This window comes from Pelecanus crispus, chromosome Z (assembly GCF_030463565.1).
Source record: "Pelecanus crispus isolate bPelCri1 chromosome Z, bPelCri1.pri, whole genome shotgun sequence".
NCBI classification, from domain to species: domain Eukaryota; kingdom Metazoa; phylum Chordata; class Aves; order Pelecaniformes; family Pelecanidae; genus Pelecanus; species Pelecanus crispus.
The window spans coordinates 61,498,217-61,516,667 of NC_134676.1; the positions used below are offsets into that span (position 1 = coordinate 61,498,217).

The following is an 18,451-nucleotide window of genomic DNA, read 5'->3' on the forward strand; positions in this document are numbered from 1 at the left end:
TTGTATCAGAGAGAAAAAACTCTCCCAGGCTTTCACTCACTTTCCTTATCCTTCACTGACTGTATCTGCCACTATTCTTCCTTGTCCACATACGGATGACACAGTGAGCTAACAGAGGTGACTTCTTAAAGGAGAATGCAGAGGAAAATAAGAATCACTAGTGTCACTATTATAGTTTGGCATTTTCATTTGGAGTCCTTTTATTTATATGGAGGGGTTAAGAAAGTCACAGGGTAGGCAGGGATGGGTGCTGAAGCTAGTTATCCCCTTCAAATTTTTGCTGAGTTCAGGCTAAAAGGGAGAAGAAAAAGGAAAAGGGAAAAATAACAATTTGACATCTGCAAAAACAATAAAGTCCCTTTCCTGGGATGAGCAGTTAGGCGGATCTTTGATGTTCCAAGACCCTGATATTTTCTGCGACAGGTTGCCGGAGCATACTGTGCTATAATATCAAAAGCATTGCCAGGAGGAACAATAGAGTTGCCAAAAGCCGGCTGGGTATCCTTGGTGTCTGTGCTGCGTTCTCACCACGGGATGGCTCGGCTGACTCATGTACGGTATCATCTGTTCAAACAGAAAGCATACATTCCAATGAGATTTTGCATCCTTAATAAACTCTCACTGAGCCGACAACTGTAAGTAGATTTCAGTGCCTTTATGAAATAGGGCAATGAACCTTGTGCTGTCATTGACTTTCACAAGCGTGTAATACCTCATTATGTAACCAACTCGGGGCCAAGTCCTGCATTTCTTACTGGCAAAACTCCCACTGAAGACTAGAGGAGCAGAAAGTAAGTCTGATTTCAGCAGATTGAGGAATGAAAGATTCCTCTTCTAATAAAACACTGTAGCTCTAGCTTTGGATGGCTCATTAGATAGCAATGTCAATAGGGAGGCAGCTAAACAAGAACATCTGATTTTCAAAAGGGCTTGAAGAAGAGTTGCACATGCTCAGAATTAATTTCACAGTTAATCCCCTTACTGAGTTATAGATTTTGGCTCCTGAATTTGAAACGACAGCCTGTAAGCCCAAGCATATATTCCACTTCCACACATAAAATTTCCACTGAAGTATACCACATCTGGGGATGCACAGGAGATACAAGACCAGTCTCTCTTTCTTGAAACAGAATTTTAAAGGCTAATATATGACAATCTCCAATTTTATAGAGTACATACTCAATCTGGAAAACCTCACAGGTAACAGACTACCTTTTATGGTACACAAAATACAGATTTACATACATGCTGCTAAAACTAATGAAAAAAAGAACCAGCTGAGTTGGGAAAACATACTCATACATTAGTAGCAGAAGAGAACATAGTAGCAAATACTAAATTTATGACACCAAATAAAGCTCTGCTTAGTTTTGTAAACTGAAGATCATCCTTACAGCCACACCTTGTAATATAAAAAAAGTAGGTAAAATAAAATTCAACTTCAGTGCTGTTTTAGGTGTGGTATTTTCTCTGCCAAGCCCTCCATATCCATAGCTATGTAATTTGGCTATTTTAAAAGTAATCTGTCTGAGGCTTGCCATAAAAAGTCAGCTCTAGGTTTGAATTTTCTTAGTACTAAATGAATGAAATAAGCTAAACCTTTTTGGAAAGTGTGAAGTGGCCTCAAAATGTATTCATAAGTTATTGTAGAGTGCCTAAGTTTTCAGGAAAATTAATAGTATCTCACTGCTTAGTGTAATAAGCTCCCCCATTTTATGAGAGATGTTGACCTACCTGCCTTGTAGCTCCTGCCTCAACAAATTGCACTGCCACGATTACACTGGGCGAGAGCTGTGCAATTCCAATTAAAGGCACTAAGGAAAGCAGGAGTCAGGACACTGGGATCACCATGCCGTTTTGGCATGGAGCATGTCATGTTACTTAGCTTTAGCTAGAAACAAGCTCCCTCCCCTTCATACCCTTGACATCTAGCACAAAAGAAGGTAGAGCACTTAGCATAATTTAGGTTAATAGGCTCTTCAGCCCCAGTTCGGTTACACACCAAGATGCACAGTAAACTGGATCAGCAATTTATCACATTTTTTTTTCCAGCACTAATTGACGCTACAATCACGTCAGGCTTATCAACAGGTCTTCAGTGCTGCTTAAGGCAAAAGCATGAAAAGCAAGCACTGATCAGCTGTAAATATATTCATGTTTGTAAGAAAGGGACACCATCAGATGAAAGTCCTATTGATGTCAGTGGGAAAGACTGGCTGGAATGACTTCGGTTACAGTTCCTTACCATGTATGGCAGGGAGACCCTCCCAGGCACTTCAGCCCTGAAGGAGACCCTAATATTCCTCCTCCAGAATTATTCCAAAGGAATCTAAAAATCTCACTGAATGCTGGCTACTGAAAAGTGCCAGTTCTAGTGGTTGTCAGTACCAAAAACTGTTTTACATTTCACTTCTGAGTTACACTCTTGTACTTTGGTGACACTGAAATAAGAATACAGTACTTCTCAAGAGCAGCCTCCCAATGAAATCATACTCTAAAAAGTTACGGGGAAAAAATGTCCGTGTTCTAACTGTCAGCTCTACCTCCTTTCATATATTTAGTCTGCTCTTCCCAATTTGGAAACATTTACTCACTGCTGATAAACTAAAACTACAGAGGAGAATGATGTGCATTACCTTCTACCTCTGGCATCATCAATAGAATTGCAAATAAGTCTGAATCTGCAACACTGAACATCAACAGTTTTGTCCTAATTACATCCATGAGTCAGCACTAAAACACAATAGGGCAGAACTAGTGTAGAGCAGTAATAAATCCTCATAATCTTTGACTATCAGATACTGCCACGACACTGGCTACTGCTAAAAACACTCAATGAAAAAGCCCTAAGCTAAAAAGATTACTTCTCTTAGATGATCTCCATATTTTTCATTTATGATGCCATTTTTATAAAGCTGTTCTTCACAGAAGAATTAATTTTCATGTAACATTAAGGGGTTCCTTTCAAGGAATCATCTAGGTTTTCTGTCAATGCAGTCCCAAGGTTTCTGCACTCATATATTAGAGCATACGATTCATCTGTGGTTCTCAAAATCACTTTACAAATATGATTTTCCTTGGAGGTGGACAGTTATAACACTGCACATTTTTTAATGCTCGAGAAAAAGGTTTTGCTTTATTTTAAACACTGAAGGCAAGTGATGAAGAGGACAAAATTCCTGAGTAAAATCTGGAAGGTCACTGCTGAAGACTGGGAACGCCAGCAGTAATTACAAAAAATTATTTTGACAGCCATGAATTTTCTAGATCACACAGTTTTACATCATATGCTTCAGGTATAATTTTTCCAGATATGCACAGCTGCAATTTTTGTTTAGGGACTCTTTAGTTTTATTATTAAGGAGGAAGAGAAGGGGAGGAAAGGAATAGGGCCAATTACAAATGTGATCTCTATAGATCAGTTTCCTACAAACTCCTAAACAAAACCAGTGAAATTACAAGGGTTCAAAAATCACACAGATGGTGACTTTTAAAAGAAAGTGACAGTAAGTATCTGCTGAACATGACCCTCCTGCCTCCCAATTCTTCTGCCTACTGTGGAAGAAGACAGTGGCAGGCTAGGGGAGAGCACAGAAGCAGAAAATGCACATCAGAAGCAGGTAAATTAGTACATGACACATCACGTGCAACAAGATCCACCAAGGCAGAGGCAAGTCTAACAGCCTAATAACAGAAAAGTGTGACAGCAGCTGGCAGATCTGGGAATGACTGATTATCTAATGGTGATTGGTCCAAATAATAATGCAAATACACACTGATGTTGGGAGTGGGAACTTTTTGGTACCAAACCTTCTCATTAAAGCTATTATTTCCTCCTAGTAACACGAACAGTATTTCATCTCAGACTGCAGGATGCTCTTTGTATGATTTTCGTTCCCTGGTTTGCCTGCTGCTTTCTAACAATATGCTTTTGTGATTGTGCTAGTTAGGTATAGCCATTCAATGGCAAGTGAGCAGCACTGCTGAAAAAAAATGCTCAGCAAGTTCACTAAAATCAGGCATTTATTACTCGGATGATCTCTTCTGCAAGCCAGTAACAGGAGAAATGCACATTAATTAGCCCGTTTTCACCAAATCACAAAATGTAAAAAAGTGCATTGAGTTTCTAGACTCATAGGTTTACCTAGAGATAGGGAAAGATCATCCTAATGCCTTCTGCAGAAGAATGATGTTAATAAATGTGCAAATGTATCTAATGTAAATGCACTCTCCTTGCATTTAGATTTGCTTAGAGAACATCTTTGATTCTCAAAACCAAAATTTTTAGGAGCGCTCTGAAAATTCTCTTATAAATAATAAAATCTATTGTGTATCCGTAGGTAAATCATTCAAACTGGACAACTTGTGAAAGCCTTATTTATATTTCTGTATAAATAATGACTTTGAGTTAAAGAAACTGCAAATAACGAAGAGCAAAAAAATAGTATGTTGCTTCATACCAAAGGGGAAGTCTCTTTCACATAGCATAAGAAGAAAAAAAAAAGATCTTGGTAATCTGTTCTTCAGGGTGTGTACTAAATGGTATGTGTGTAATATTTTTCTGGTATAATTTGTTTATTTAACTGTGTATTTTAATTATTGAGGCTTGAATACAGCAATGTGTGAGCAGTGTGTAGGTACATATAAAACAGGTAATACTACCATTGCAAATACTTTTCCTACATACCCACCTACTTTAACGTCATGAGCCGTCCCACTGAAGTTGGTGGGATTACTCACACCCCTAGAATTAAACATGCTGCTATCTGTCATAAACCTGAGCCATACAAACAATACACATGCACTTTCCACACAGAGCCACATCCAGCTTGCTTGATGGTGGAGGGTAATGCAACTTTGCCCTGGGCACATGAGGGGCTTTATCATAGCAAGCATTATTCTTATTCTTAAGGCAATGTTTTGAAAAAAAAAGACAGAAAAGCCCCCCAAAACTGAAGTGTGCTTCAATAAAAACAAGATAGGTATTTATATATGTCAGTGTGTGTGCATGCATGTATGTAAAAATGATATTTTGCCTAACTAAATATACATAGAAATGTATATAATTTTAAAAGACTAATTTCTTACTTAAACACTTACTCTGTCAGTTGTATGCCTATGTCATGCACCAGCATTAAACAAGCAGTGGTTCTGTTATTCTGAAAGTCTTTTGAAACCACGTAATAAATGAAGTGTGCCCATTGACTTTATTTCTAAAACTTTGGTCCCAGTTAGTAAATAAGAGTGTTTTGCCAACATGCTGGGTGTTTGGCTTTGATGGGCCAGTGACTTCAGGATACTGGTGAAAATTTTACACTGGCACACACCATATTTTATTAAACCACATCACCCAAAAAAACAAATAAAGCAACATTTTTCCTCCCCTGCATTAAACAAGGATACGGGAAATATACCATAAGTGATACTAGCACTGCTAGAAATGTGCAAAAGCAGAGCAGTTGTACCATGCAAATCATGCAGAGAGAAGAGGAAAAAAGGTACTGAAGCATCAGAGGGATAGACGCATTTGTTAAAAGAGATTCTCTAAGCATACTAACCTGCTGGTTCTAATGAATTTTCTACTTTGTCGTTAACATCGAAAACACGATCATGAACACCTATAGTTTTCATACAGCTGTCTATAACAAAAATAGAGATAACAGCCAAATATGTTAGTGAGACACCCTTAAACTCCCCACTTTCCTTTTTTTCTCTCTTTTTTCTCTCTATTTACTAGATATAATTAAGCATATTTATATTTTAAAGTCTGCGGCACTTGTTCAAATGCCAGTATAGTCTTCCATTTGTACAACAGTTTAAGAAACAACAAGTTAGCAACTGCCATGTAATTAAAACAAAGCTTTATGAAAAATGGTAAGAAAATACAATGAAAATCATACCACAAATGTTGCTGTACAGAACAGATACACAAGATTTAACAGTAAAAAAAAGATTTACTGCTGTTTACTAGACCACACAATAAAGCATGCGCTACAAAGCCACCCTCGAAAGCTTAATCTGAAGAACTTACTTGCTGGTCGCACAAAGACCTTAAGCTTTAGACAGGATCTCCTTCCATTATCTGGGATCGCAGAAGCTGTAAATGGGGAAGAAGGAAAGACAAGTAGAAGAGTAAGAGAGTGAAAATGCAGATCATCTTTTGTGCTGAAATAAAATATCCTGTACCTTCCCTTCTGCAAACATTTCACCCTCTGCATGTAAGGACTTCCAGTGCCCAAAGTAGCCTGATTATGCAAAAGCAGGGAAAGAACTGCAGATTTTATTCTAATCCCCTTTTTGATTATTTTACAGGGAAGAAGTGAAGCACATGGTGTTTTCAATGTTTCATTATGTCCTTTCACCTTTCCACACCTTTCTCTCAAGAGGTTGTTTAATATGGTTTCTGCTGTAACACAGGTGTCTACTCTGAAAAATTACACTTCAGAATAATTAAGATCACTTAGAGAAAAGCCAGTCTTGAAACACTAGGCCATAGGATTCAGCAACCTAAAAAGGGATAAAAAAAAAAACAAACTACATGAAGGTAACAACACTAAAAACAGAACTATGTATATACTCCTACAAAAGTAGAAATAGACACCATTAAATTCTACGGTGGTCAGCCTCTATATGCTCCAATACATCTGCCTTTGTTGAGAAAATACTTACCCTGTTTCAGTCAAAACATGATTCCCCATGTTATATAACTTAACAAACCAAAACCAGCTTAGTCCTCCTTTCTGCCCTCCCTCATCATTTCCCATCAAAGTATTTCATTTTAAGAGTACTTACTGCATTAGGAGAAAAAAAGTAAGTTGAAACAACATGTCTAGCACTAATGCAAAAGATCATACACATAAGACTAGTGTCAGCACCTACTTGTTTCCCAGGAACAAGAGCTGCCGTGAAAACTTCCTTTCTAGAACTCTGCTTGCCTCAAAATACATGATCATAGGGAAATACACCTGCTTGTCATCACAGACTGGACTCCCTAGTGTATTGTCTGGCAATCTGAACACATCGGTAACTTTCATCAGTGTCTGCAATTTTGAAATTGTATGTTGGCCTGCAGTTCAACATGCACACTGGCAACCAAGCAACTTGACTTGTGCATGCAGATTTTCACTTGTGAAAGACCATTCACATGCACGTCTTTTTTGCCCTTGCAAAAACTCTCAAAAGCTATAGCTGAAAAATATTGCCTGAAGCACTGCAAAGTAGTTTTTATTTCATTGCATAATCTCCCCCATCATTCAAAAAGCTATGTATTAGGACAGAACAAGTTGCCTTTTGCAGAAAATGGCAACTATTGGAAGCTGTCCTGATTCACAAAAGATGATTGTGCTGGCAAGATATTAGTTTGTTCTGTTTATCACTGTTTCACCCATTTTTATTAATTCTGTCCCTGTCTGTGACAAATAACTAAAATAATTTATACACAGACATATGAATGCACACTTTTTGTCTTCATGCTAAGCTCACACTTGAAGGGCTCCTCAGCTAACTTGAAATAAATTCCCCTAGTCTTTGATGATGTGTTTCCAAGGCAGGCATCAGCTTTTTCCTAGAAGAACTTACCAAGAAGAACTAGCAAATTCAGTACAAACACAAAAAAGGAGCTAAGAGTGCAATACAGCTAATGCTGTGGTTCTGCACCTGTTGGGAAGTGCTTGAAAAATTGTTTCCCTCTTTTAATCAAAAGACAAAAGTGTGTAGAAATAATGTTCCCCCCTTCACAATGATAAGCAGTTAAGAAGTGTTAACAGCTGGCTTTACTATAGGCTCTTACTAAATCAAAATCAGAAAAAACTCCCTCTACTGACATTTACAGTAACTGGTGTGTTATTTAGGGCACAATATTTGCACTCTGTGGTTATATTCAGGAAATTGTGTCCTTTTTGTGGCCCTCATTGAATATACACAACTGGCTTAATGCTTTGCTCAGACTAAACAGGCAGTTGTAGATTTCTCAGAAGATAACAATCCTATAGTCATTACCACATTACTAGCATAAAGGTGGAAATAACATTTCCAACATTAGCCAAAATAGAGCCCCTACAGTAATTTTATCACTAACGAATTTTTCCTGCTCAGAAATTATTTCAGAAGTGCACCTTGACACATGTTTATTTAAAGGCAGGTTCTAGCTTTGATGCTTACATGCTATATTTATGTCTGTAAAATAAACACGTTTTGCCCACTGCTGTTTATTAGAATACTCTGTTAGTCAATGACTAACTGGGATACCAGTGACTAGCTAGGATAACCAGATGCTAAAAATATTCTGTCTGGAAAAACAGAAAAGTAATGCTTTGTGCATAGAAAATTTATATGTGTACATAGTATTTGCACACATGTAAGAGCAAATGACAGCTAGTGATTGGCCATGTTCTTTGGAAGAAAAGTATTAAAATCTATTCCCTGCTTAGATCTTTTTCCACGAGTCCTCACATGGGTTTACAACTATACTATATCATGGACTGGAATCCTACTGCAACCATAGCAGTTGCATTTAAATCACCATCCCAGAAACCGACGCAGTTTTAGCGATAAGTATGAAAAAGTGCTTTTTTCCTTTCCAGGGAAATTATGTACTGTCAATGTTTGCAGTAAACCCAGAAAGATTCCTCTTTAATCAGTACTTTACACCTTCAGAAGGAATAACAGTGAATTAAAAAGAAAAAAAAAAAAATCAAGTGACATATTGTTCTGCTCTCACATCTGCCTTGACAACCAAGACCAAGGTGATGAAGGGATACACTGCAACCTTTTTGCCCTTCCTGAGAAATTAAGAACTGCTTGCCAAGCTAGATGACTGCAATAAATGTGGGGTTTTTTATTTCCTTTCTTCTCTTCCCTCCCTCTCCCTTCACCTTTTCATCTTAAAAGAAAAAACACAGACCAGTTGCAGTTTTTGCCTTAAGACCAGATGTATCGCCCACAGGGAAGAGTCAGATTGGCTCATATCATCTGTCTTCCTCTCACACACATTGCAGTGTTTGTCAGTATTGTTCTGTTCTCTTCTCTGTCTTCTTTATTCTGCAATATTTTCACCAGAATCCTATGAAAACCCTGCCTGTTGAATTAAGGTGTCCAGGAAATGAAGGCAACAGCTGGCATTTCCGCCCCATCTCTTTCAGCAACAAGTTCTAAGATACTTTTTCTCTGAATGTTGGGCACACCACACTTGCCCTCTACTATGGAAAGCCAAGAATCCCCATTAAATCTGGGGGGTTTTTTGTAAGTTAATGCCTCAAAGTTGAGCTCAAGTTGAAGCCCTATTCTTTACATGAAAACAGCTTTAATGGCAAACCCTTGCCTGAAGAGGACAAAACTCCCAATCAGGGTGACATGGTTCATGGCATTTGACTAACAGCTACAAAGAAACACCAAATGACCAAAGCAACACAGTAGAAAGGATAAACGGCACATATTAACATTTACTAAGAATAAATGCTAAATATGATTTTTCTGGAGCAGAAGTAATGCTGCAGCTAGGACCTAACAAAAGCTGAGGCTTACATGAAAAATTTTGGGATCAGTTTGAACCAAAAATCTCCTATCAAACTGACTGCAACTGGAAAAATTCAAGTCTTGACTTCAGGACCTAAGGACAGGAAAGAGCAAAACATTAGCAGAAGAAAGTTCAGTGGTTTTAAGGGGTTTTACTTTCCAGGAAATGTGGGGTTCCAATGCAGCAGTCTGGCAAACTCCCTGACACTCTCTTGCACACTTACAAGACAGCAACGATGCTGAACTCTGGAAAGGAGAAAAAGAACAGCTCTTTCTCAGATGGGATCTGTTAAAGTTGCTTCCCAGGTAAACTATTGCTGTTGTTGCTACATTCCACTGAAATTAACTATAGGATAAGAAAATATGTCCTTTCTAGGTGGTACAAAGAGAAATTGCATTCTTCTTTATGCACAAAACCAGGTTAGAGCCTAAGGCTTTGGTATAAGGCTTTTCTATTTGCCTGTTTTAAAGGTGATATTAGCTATAAAATAGAGGCCAGTTCTGAGAGCGGCAAGTTTCTGATGCTAATGGAACCTGTCCCAAGCAACACTTTCTGTTTCAAAAGCCAAAATGCCCAAGGAAAAAAAAAGGCAATTGAAACCTTGCTGTGCAACTAAAAGAAACCTTTGGAAAAAAAGATCCCTTATAAGGAGCAAAAGAGGTTATATCCTCTTTTTTCCCATTAATGACATTAGAATAGAAAAGGCCTGACTGGTTTAGTTTGTGTCCGGAAGAATCACAATGAAAAACAGAAGAGGAAGTCTACAGTTTTGCTAGTTCCTGTATTTCATTACAATTCCTATGATATTTCACTCCTCCCCTGCCCTGCCTCACCTTTATCAGCAACTTCATGATAATCTTCTGTGTTTCTCTTTTAAAGAACGTTTCAGACTTCATAGTTACACAAAGACTTGAGTTTAGAAGGAAGCACACACTAAAATCCCTCTGAAATCACAAGATATATGGAAACACCTCAGTGATTATAAAAATAACTGGTTTGGTCTCTTAATTTTTTTTTTAATAGGAAAATTCCATGATTCAGAAGAAATGCAAGTCATGAAGTCTGTATTCTTGAGGTGAAAATTCCATCTCCATTAGTTGAACTAGAAAAAAACCCCATGCAATGAACTGCTGCACATAGGACTAGATCCAAGCTGGATCCAAAAATGGCCCATAAAGACAAATTAGATGAGAAAATTTCTCTTCTCTGAACGACTTCTGGCTACCATTTTCATACCCTGTAAGGAAAGGAAAGAGAGTGAAGAAAACTATTCTCTCCTCATCTAGAGCCAAACCATGAATATTTCAGTATTTGCTAGCTATATTTAAATACTGAAAAGAAAAAAAAAAAAAAAAATCCGTCTCCTTCATCCCAGTCCTAAGCAGTTCTCTGCTAGAAAACACATGCTATATTATTAATATATTAGCTATAAATAACAGGCTAGGTCCTTCCTCAGCCTGATAAGGCTTAGCAGAGTTATTCAATGACTGCAGGAAGCCACAGATAGAGAACAAAAAGTAACATACACAGAAAACAGTGTGGGTTTTTTTCCCCAACAGTTTTGCAGTTAAATTTACTATGTTAAATCCCCAAAAATCCTTAAAGGAGTCATCAAGATATGGCTCAATCAACCTACAAAGTAAGCTAATTAAAAAGTAAATGTACAAAAAAGAAAAGGTATTAAAATTTCAAAAGTAATTTGGCTATCAGGACCTGCTAGTCATGTGACAAAAGCTGTAATTAAGTATTTCTTTTCCTGAGACAGGCAGCAGTTTGGCTGGCAACTATCTGAGGCTCAGTTTCTAACCTAAGAGCAAGCTACTAGGATGCTGCATGTAAGAAGTGTCTCAACCACCCTATTTACTGATATTCACATGTAATCAGTTTTTTCCTCTGCTTGCCTCCTCACTCATTCTTAGCTTTGTAATTACAGCATTGCACCTTTTCCTAAAACACAAGTCCTGATATAGGAAAAAAAAGAAATCATAAATGCAATTCAAATTGTCATTTAGCACTGCAAATATATTTAATATTCCAGGCACGATCCACTATGGGCCCTATTAGACAGCAAAACTGAAACTGTTCAGTGTACAAATAGTGCTTCATTTATCTATGTCACTCAGATAGCACCTTTGTTTTAGAACGGGGCGACACTGGTAAAGGAGCATCCTTTCCTTACAGAGAAACCCAACACCCCCCCACCACATCTCCTCACAGCCCTGATATAACATGCTGCAGATACTCTACAGATGATAATTTTCTTACTATTTTGTATTTCAAGTTTGTATTGCCAGTTCACTTGGAGTATACTGAGTATACTCTGAAGTATTATGTTCATGAAACACTGTGGAGACAAGTCTGTTCTCGCTATTTTTTTGAAAACTGTGATGAATGTTTCCTTCTGCTCTCTGCTAAGATGTCCAGCAAACAGGGTGTCCTTGTAGAGATCTGAGAAATCACACCAAGATCTCACCTCAGTTCATTGCAGATATACTACTACCAGCACCCTCTGTGTGTTACACAAATTTCGGCACTGGTAAGTACTCCCCAACCACAAGCACTGAACAGAAGTATTGGTTCAGACTGGGAAGCCAATATAGAATTAATTTTGAACTTCTCCCCAGCACACTAAATCGAGATGCCACATGCGTATAGCTGGAGTAAACACCTAACACTTACTGCCCAGTCAAAAGGGTTGCATGTGTAAATTCTGTAATCACCTGGAGAAACACCACAAAGAGAGAAACAGCAACCCCACACACAGGACACTGCGTGTTGTAAATCAGAAACTCATGTTTACGCAGTCCTTCCACTCTCTTAGTTGTGTAAGTTACAGACAATCTCTTCAGGAGAAAATATTTATAGCCGTGATTTGCCTCTAGCCCTTTCAGGCACAATAGCACTCCTATTAGTCAAACCCAATATCCAGGTAACCTTACACAATCTGCAAATCACAATTCCACCACCCTAAAGTGTTTTAGCATCCAATATCCTGTGTCAGCTACAGAGCTTTAGAAAGTTTTATTTTTAAGAACAGTCATCTGCTTCTTTCTTTGTAAAGAAATGAGTATGTGTGAGAGCATTAAAAATGCAGTTTTCCATTATGTTTGCCACAGGCAATATTTCTCAATTTGTGCAAGTCAAAAGAAAAAAATAGCCTATTAGTTGTTAGAAGAGCTGAGCCTTTCCCCTGTAGGTTTTCATGTGATTTACCATACAACACAAATGTATGCAAATTAGCCAGGTAAATGCAGAATTAGTTATTAATATTCTTCTCACAGTTTAGATTGAAAAAGTTATAAATTTGCATAAACAGTACAACTGAAAAAGTCAGCTAGAATTTAATGAATCAATAAAACACTCCTATCTGTGCATACATGAAGTTATACCCATATCTAAGGACAACAAAGGGGTGTTCAAAATTCTTAATCGAAAAAGAAGCTACCTGAAAGGATTTACTAATCATTTCTCCCTGTAAGTGTTAAAATAAAAAATTAAAAATAAATACTGGTCCTATGGAAATCCCAGTTTTCACCAATACTTGAGTTTAATATAAAAAAGAGTCTTTGCATGTCTGCTCTTTCATTCCAAAATATCAGCAAAAATTTTATTCTGGTAGCATAAACACGACTCCATTCTAAGAAAATTAAAATATTGAATGCCCATGACTTACTCATTCTTCAGACCTAATAATTAAGCAGACTTTCTCAGTAAATCGTGACTAAACTTATTTCTACCTTTGCTATTGCTGAGTCTACCACCTCCCTGTATTTAGTCATCACCAAGATGAGATCACAAAAAAAAAATTACTGAGCAAGTTAAAGACTCAGAAATCTCAAGCCAATAGACAAAGAATCTCATCTGGAAAACTACCTGATCTAGGACTGCCAACAACTCTTGAAAACTAAGAAAAATTACCTAACAAGGAAAACAAACAAACAAACAGATGCAAGGTCACAGCTAATACTGCCCATGGCTTAATACAGGGAAAAGTACTATGGATACTAGTATTTCCAAATGAAGTTTTAAAATCCATGGTATTAAAAGGGCATCTAATACAAATGCATATTTTGCTTTACTCCTGCGTGTCCAACTACATGTGTATGAAGCGAAGGTAAAAAGAACCATATCATATTTCTGTACTCATCGCTGTATGTGGGTACATACATACCTACACACATACACAGACTTACATTCTGCACTTTATGCAAAATACAAATCACAAAGTGCACAGCAATGGAGAAAAAGACTTGACAAAAGCTGTGTGCACAACAAAAAACAGACTGTAAAATATTACTTTTATTTCTTAATGTCTTATACCTAATTTGCACTAGCTTTGCACTGTGTAAAAACACCGGATTGTTATGGCCTATCTCACAAGTGACTATACTTCTCAGACCCCCTAAAAATAGCCTAGGAAATGGAAATGACTTGCCAGACAAATACTATTTTAGTGAGAGTTCTTTGAAGAAAGTAATACATAATTACTGTTTCTGCATTAGCACTTAATGCTGAATAAACTGTTCCACTGTAACTGCTTGGCCAGGAAGAATGTAATTTTTCTGGCCGTTTCTAATCCATTGCAGCTTATATATCTGTTGAAGGCTGCATGGATTGAAAGTAGGTTTCATATCAAAGTCATACAAAATAAAATCAAATCCTGTATGGTAAGAGATGTAAACCATGGACTTCCAGTTTACTTAAGCCATTTGTCCAGTATTTCCTCTTAGTACGGTCTAGCCCTGTGTCTCTTTCAGGAAGGTCGCTTATCTACTCTAGAGGGTGATTTAATGACAAGCCTTCTCTGTTGTTGGCCTGGCTGGTGTACTGGAGTCAGACTTTTTAGTGCAGAATGTCCAAGCATCCCAAAGCCTGGTGCTGGGCACCTCCAGAGGTGAGCAGCAGCTGAGGGCTCATGAGGCAGACAGCATCACTTTGGATTCAGTCCAAATGTTTATTATAGTCATACTGTTATCATCTGTCCTCTGAAGTTGCTGAGTCCAGTTGAGTTCAGGAAAACACAAAATCACCTCAGTGCAGGGCAAGCCTGTACCCTTCACAACTTCAGGAGAACAACAAAGCTGCAGAGAAACCCAACCCTGCCTGAGCTGCTCCTCTGAATCAAGCCCTGAACTAATACAAGAACCAAGCTCAGCTGTTCTTTGCAAAGACCTTTTTTTTTTTTTTTTTGATAAAAGCAAGAACAGTTATGTTTGTTTATGAACCAGGGCAAAGCTATCATCTAACTGCAGCCTGAGCTTCCCAGAGAATCAGTCTTGCCTGTGTGGTGTTTCTTCCCATTAAAAAACAAACAAAGCTCAGCTGGAAATAAATGAAAGGCATACCCTACTTCGAATGCACTTTTAGTTGCATGTAAGCTCCTGTGAAATATAAGGAGGAATAGATGAAGAATAGATCATATAGTTGCTCACACATGAAACATTTGCAGGCCTTTCTCTCATATAAGAAGGTATCCCTTTCCTAAATGCAAACTGTATTACATACCATAAAATAAGGACTAACATTTCTGCACTAGCACAATATAAATGACTGATGTCATACTCTTCTATTGCAACAAACCAACACTTATTAACTAGAATGAAATAAAAACCTCAGATCTCATTACTGCTTGCAGTGGCATTAACAAAATCAAATACAGTTATTGTACAACATTAAGACTGTATTAGAGTAAATTGCTAATAAAACAAGTTAATACTATCAAATAGAGCACTCAGAGAAAAATATATCCTGCTCATACTTTTCATAAGCACTTTTGTACTTTGATTTTCCCTTGGTATCACTAGAAATAAAATGTTTTTCTTCAAGCAGGCTATCCATTTTGTTAATTTCCATCTCTAAGAACAAGACATAAGTAAATCCTTTGAAAAGACATTATGGTCTTGTTAGTAATTGACCTTCTCTTTTTGATCTTTAAAGCAACATGTTCAATCACATGGAATTTGTGGGTATTGTATCATGTTACTAAACCTCATATACTTTAATGGACTTCATATTATCCATGTCTAGCTTTACGACTGCTGACACTACAATTAGAGCAGAGAGAAGCATTCCATTCCACTCCTTCTTCATGGGCTTGCAACTATCTTCAAAATCTTTAGAAACATCTCTAGTTTCCAATACTATGCTTGTAAATTTTGTCAGTTTATAAAAATACAGAAGTAATTATAAATGTTGTATTGTGCTAGGAATGTGACATGTATTTAGAGATGAGAAGTTTCTTCTGCTGACTCACCTAAGCAAAGCAACAAAATACCTTGTTTATGTCTTGTGGAGGAGGGAGAAAATGTAAAGGCAGGAAGCAAACTTCAAACTGCCTCAGGAGCAGGGAGAATTTAGAAAAAAGCACAGTCTGCGGGCTGCATTTTGTTGTTATTTAAAATGAAGGCAAACAGTGAGAATAATACAAGTTTGAATGTGTTTGAGTGCACGTGCATGCCCCAAAATTTGCAAATGCACTGCTTAGAGAGAATACCATTGCTCAAAAGATTTCTGAAGTGCTTTGTCTCCTGGCAAAGTTCCAACAGCACCTCGGCACAGCCTTTACAAAACATGCTTTTATGCGCACAGTCAGCTCATACACAGATAAATCCCAATTTGTGCAGGATGGAAACCAGATATGAAATACAAAAGGTAAAGTTTGTATAACACATGGTAGGCCACTGTAACTCAAGCTCTGATTCTGACAAGGAAAGATTCTCAGGGCAGAGACCTTCTGTTTCATTACACCTACTATGACAGGGTCCCAGGCCATGACTGAGTAGAGTACAAACATAATAACAGATGCCAGCACTATATTAATAACAGTACATCTTTATCAGATGAATTCCCAGTTTGCTCAAGTCCTGCAGAGGAACTTCTGAACCTTCAATCACTCCACCACACAAGCCAGAAATTTTTCTCCAGTCCTTAGAAGGATTTCCTTAACCCTTCAATTTGTCACCTTTACCATGAAAAATTCTGGAACAGATCAAGCTGAAGTTTTCTCTTTAACCAAAATTTGTCCGGTGTATCAGGCAATAGCAGTTTTTATTTAAACTTCTAGATCCCTGCTTCTTTCTTTCATTTGTCTTGCTTGTGTTCAGTGCCACAGGTCACACTCATGCTTTGAAATCTGTATTTCAAGAAAGCCAACCTATGTGAGAATAGCTGCAGCCTCATCAAGAACTGCTGTCTTGTCAGGAATTTGACATGTCTCACCTGTGCCAGAAAAGGACTGTAGACTGTCATAACTATGACTGTGGGAAAGTCTGAAACACCCATGGTGTAGCTAACCTTCCATTTACTCTGCCACAAATTATTTCCTTCTGTGCTTTTTTTTTTTTTTTTTAGATCAATGATTACCACAGGATGTTTAGCCCTATTTCCAGTGATCATTCCCAAATGAACTCAAAATTAGATATATATGTGTACACTTTTCCATAACTGGGACTCAAAAGCCCTGGTGGTTTGGAAACCACTTCTTAAAAGCAACAAATGCTGCATCAGACTGTTGAAACACACAGGTACCTCTTGAGCTTTTCTCTTCCTGAATACTAAGAACTGTTCTCTCAGAACTGAAGCATTTCTCCACCTCTCTTCCAGAAAAGTCCCTGTTTCATACTAACAACCTTCCCAAGCAGATTAGGAAATTCTCATCCCTATTTTCCACCCATTACTTCCTGATCTAAGCAAGCACCTCCCCACTGCAAGCTTGCTCCTCTATTCTTTACATCTTAACCAGTTAAGGAACTCATGTAACCAAGTTGTGAGCAGCTTCTAACAGTGCTTCCCATGTATATCTAAGATCATACATATGGAAAACAATATGGGATTACACACATCCACTTATTTAAAACCTCCTTGCTGATGCATAGTTCCCTTCAAAAGAGATGGACAAAAACTGCCAAATTAACTTCTCTCAACCACAAAGTTATCCATCACTGCTCAATTTAAGTGTGTCTAACCTAATGTGGTGTCTCCATTCCTCAGTGGGTGGAGACATCAAGCCTGGTCATACTAGAGCAACCCTGCCAATAGAGTGCATTAGCCCTACCCCACATTCTGTAATCATGAAGATCTACTTACATTAGCATCTTGGTTCCTGGCTAGTCCATGTATCAACAAACATGTGCACTGGGTATAGTTCTGGTAGCTGTGCAAACCTGCATGATACTTCTTTCCTCTCATTTGAAAAAGGGTTCAGTGTACTGAGTTTCTCCAAAGCAGCCCAGATACTCTTGTTTACCTCAGTCAGGAAAAGAGCCACTTGAAACGCATGTATTTTCTCCTTGAGTTACTGCAGCAACACATGCAGTGCTCAAAAACCTCCCAACTGAACAAACAAAAAATTCCAGTCTGAGATCAAATCTCTCACTTTGGTGTGAGAGGGAAGCATCAGATCTGCAAATATGTGCATGTACTGTTTCATCTGTAGTCTTAAGCAACAAGGGTAGCGGATGCCTTCATACACATCTATGAATTATACGATATGGTACTGTTCTCTGGAAGGCCAAAAAAAACCCCCCGAGTATGCCTACATGGGTGATGCAGTACCAGCTAAGGCAGACTAGGCATGCCTGCTGCTTGCCCATCCTGCTCACACAGCTGCCTCAGGCACCAACCATCCTGGAGCACGGGAGACACATGGGGTCCTGCACGCCCCAAAAGGACTTCCAGCCAGGACAACAGTAAATCTGGGCCTGTCTTGTGGCCTCTTTTGGAGGCTGCGCAGCCAGAACCAATGACACGGAAGGATTCTTCTCGTTCTGTGTTCCTAGTTAACTTTTAAGATCTCTGTAAACTTCCAGTTCACCTTTTAGGGGTCACTAAATAATTTGTTCTTTAGCCAAGTAAGAGTGCTTATAGTACACTCCTGCCTTTTTCTGGTCTCCCCTTGTGAAATATCCTGCAGAGACAAGAATATTTTTTTTTCTTGGA

The 18,451-nt window shown here is 38.1% G+C and overlaps 1 protein-coding gene across 2 annotated transcripts in view; it reads right to left on the minus strand.

Annotated features, from left to right (window-relative positions):
* Positions 1–442: 442 nt before the first annotated feature.
* Positions 443–18,451, minus strand: part of EFNA5 (ephrin A5) — a 209,181-nt gene continuing 191,172 nt past the window's right edge. The window contains exons 3-5 of one of the 2 annotated variants that reach the window (XM_075726853.1): positions 6,032–6,097; positions 5,559–5,639; positions 443–564 (exon numbers count right to left, since the gene is read on the minus strand). In XM_075726853.1, coding sequence (XP_075582968.1) covers positions 443–564; positions 5,559–5,639; positions 6,032–6,097 — 269 coding nt within the window. The remainder of the gene's footprint in view (positions 565–5,558; positions 5,640–6,031; positions 6,098–18,451) is intronic. The other variant, XM_075726854.1, reaches the window with a different exon arrangement.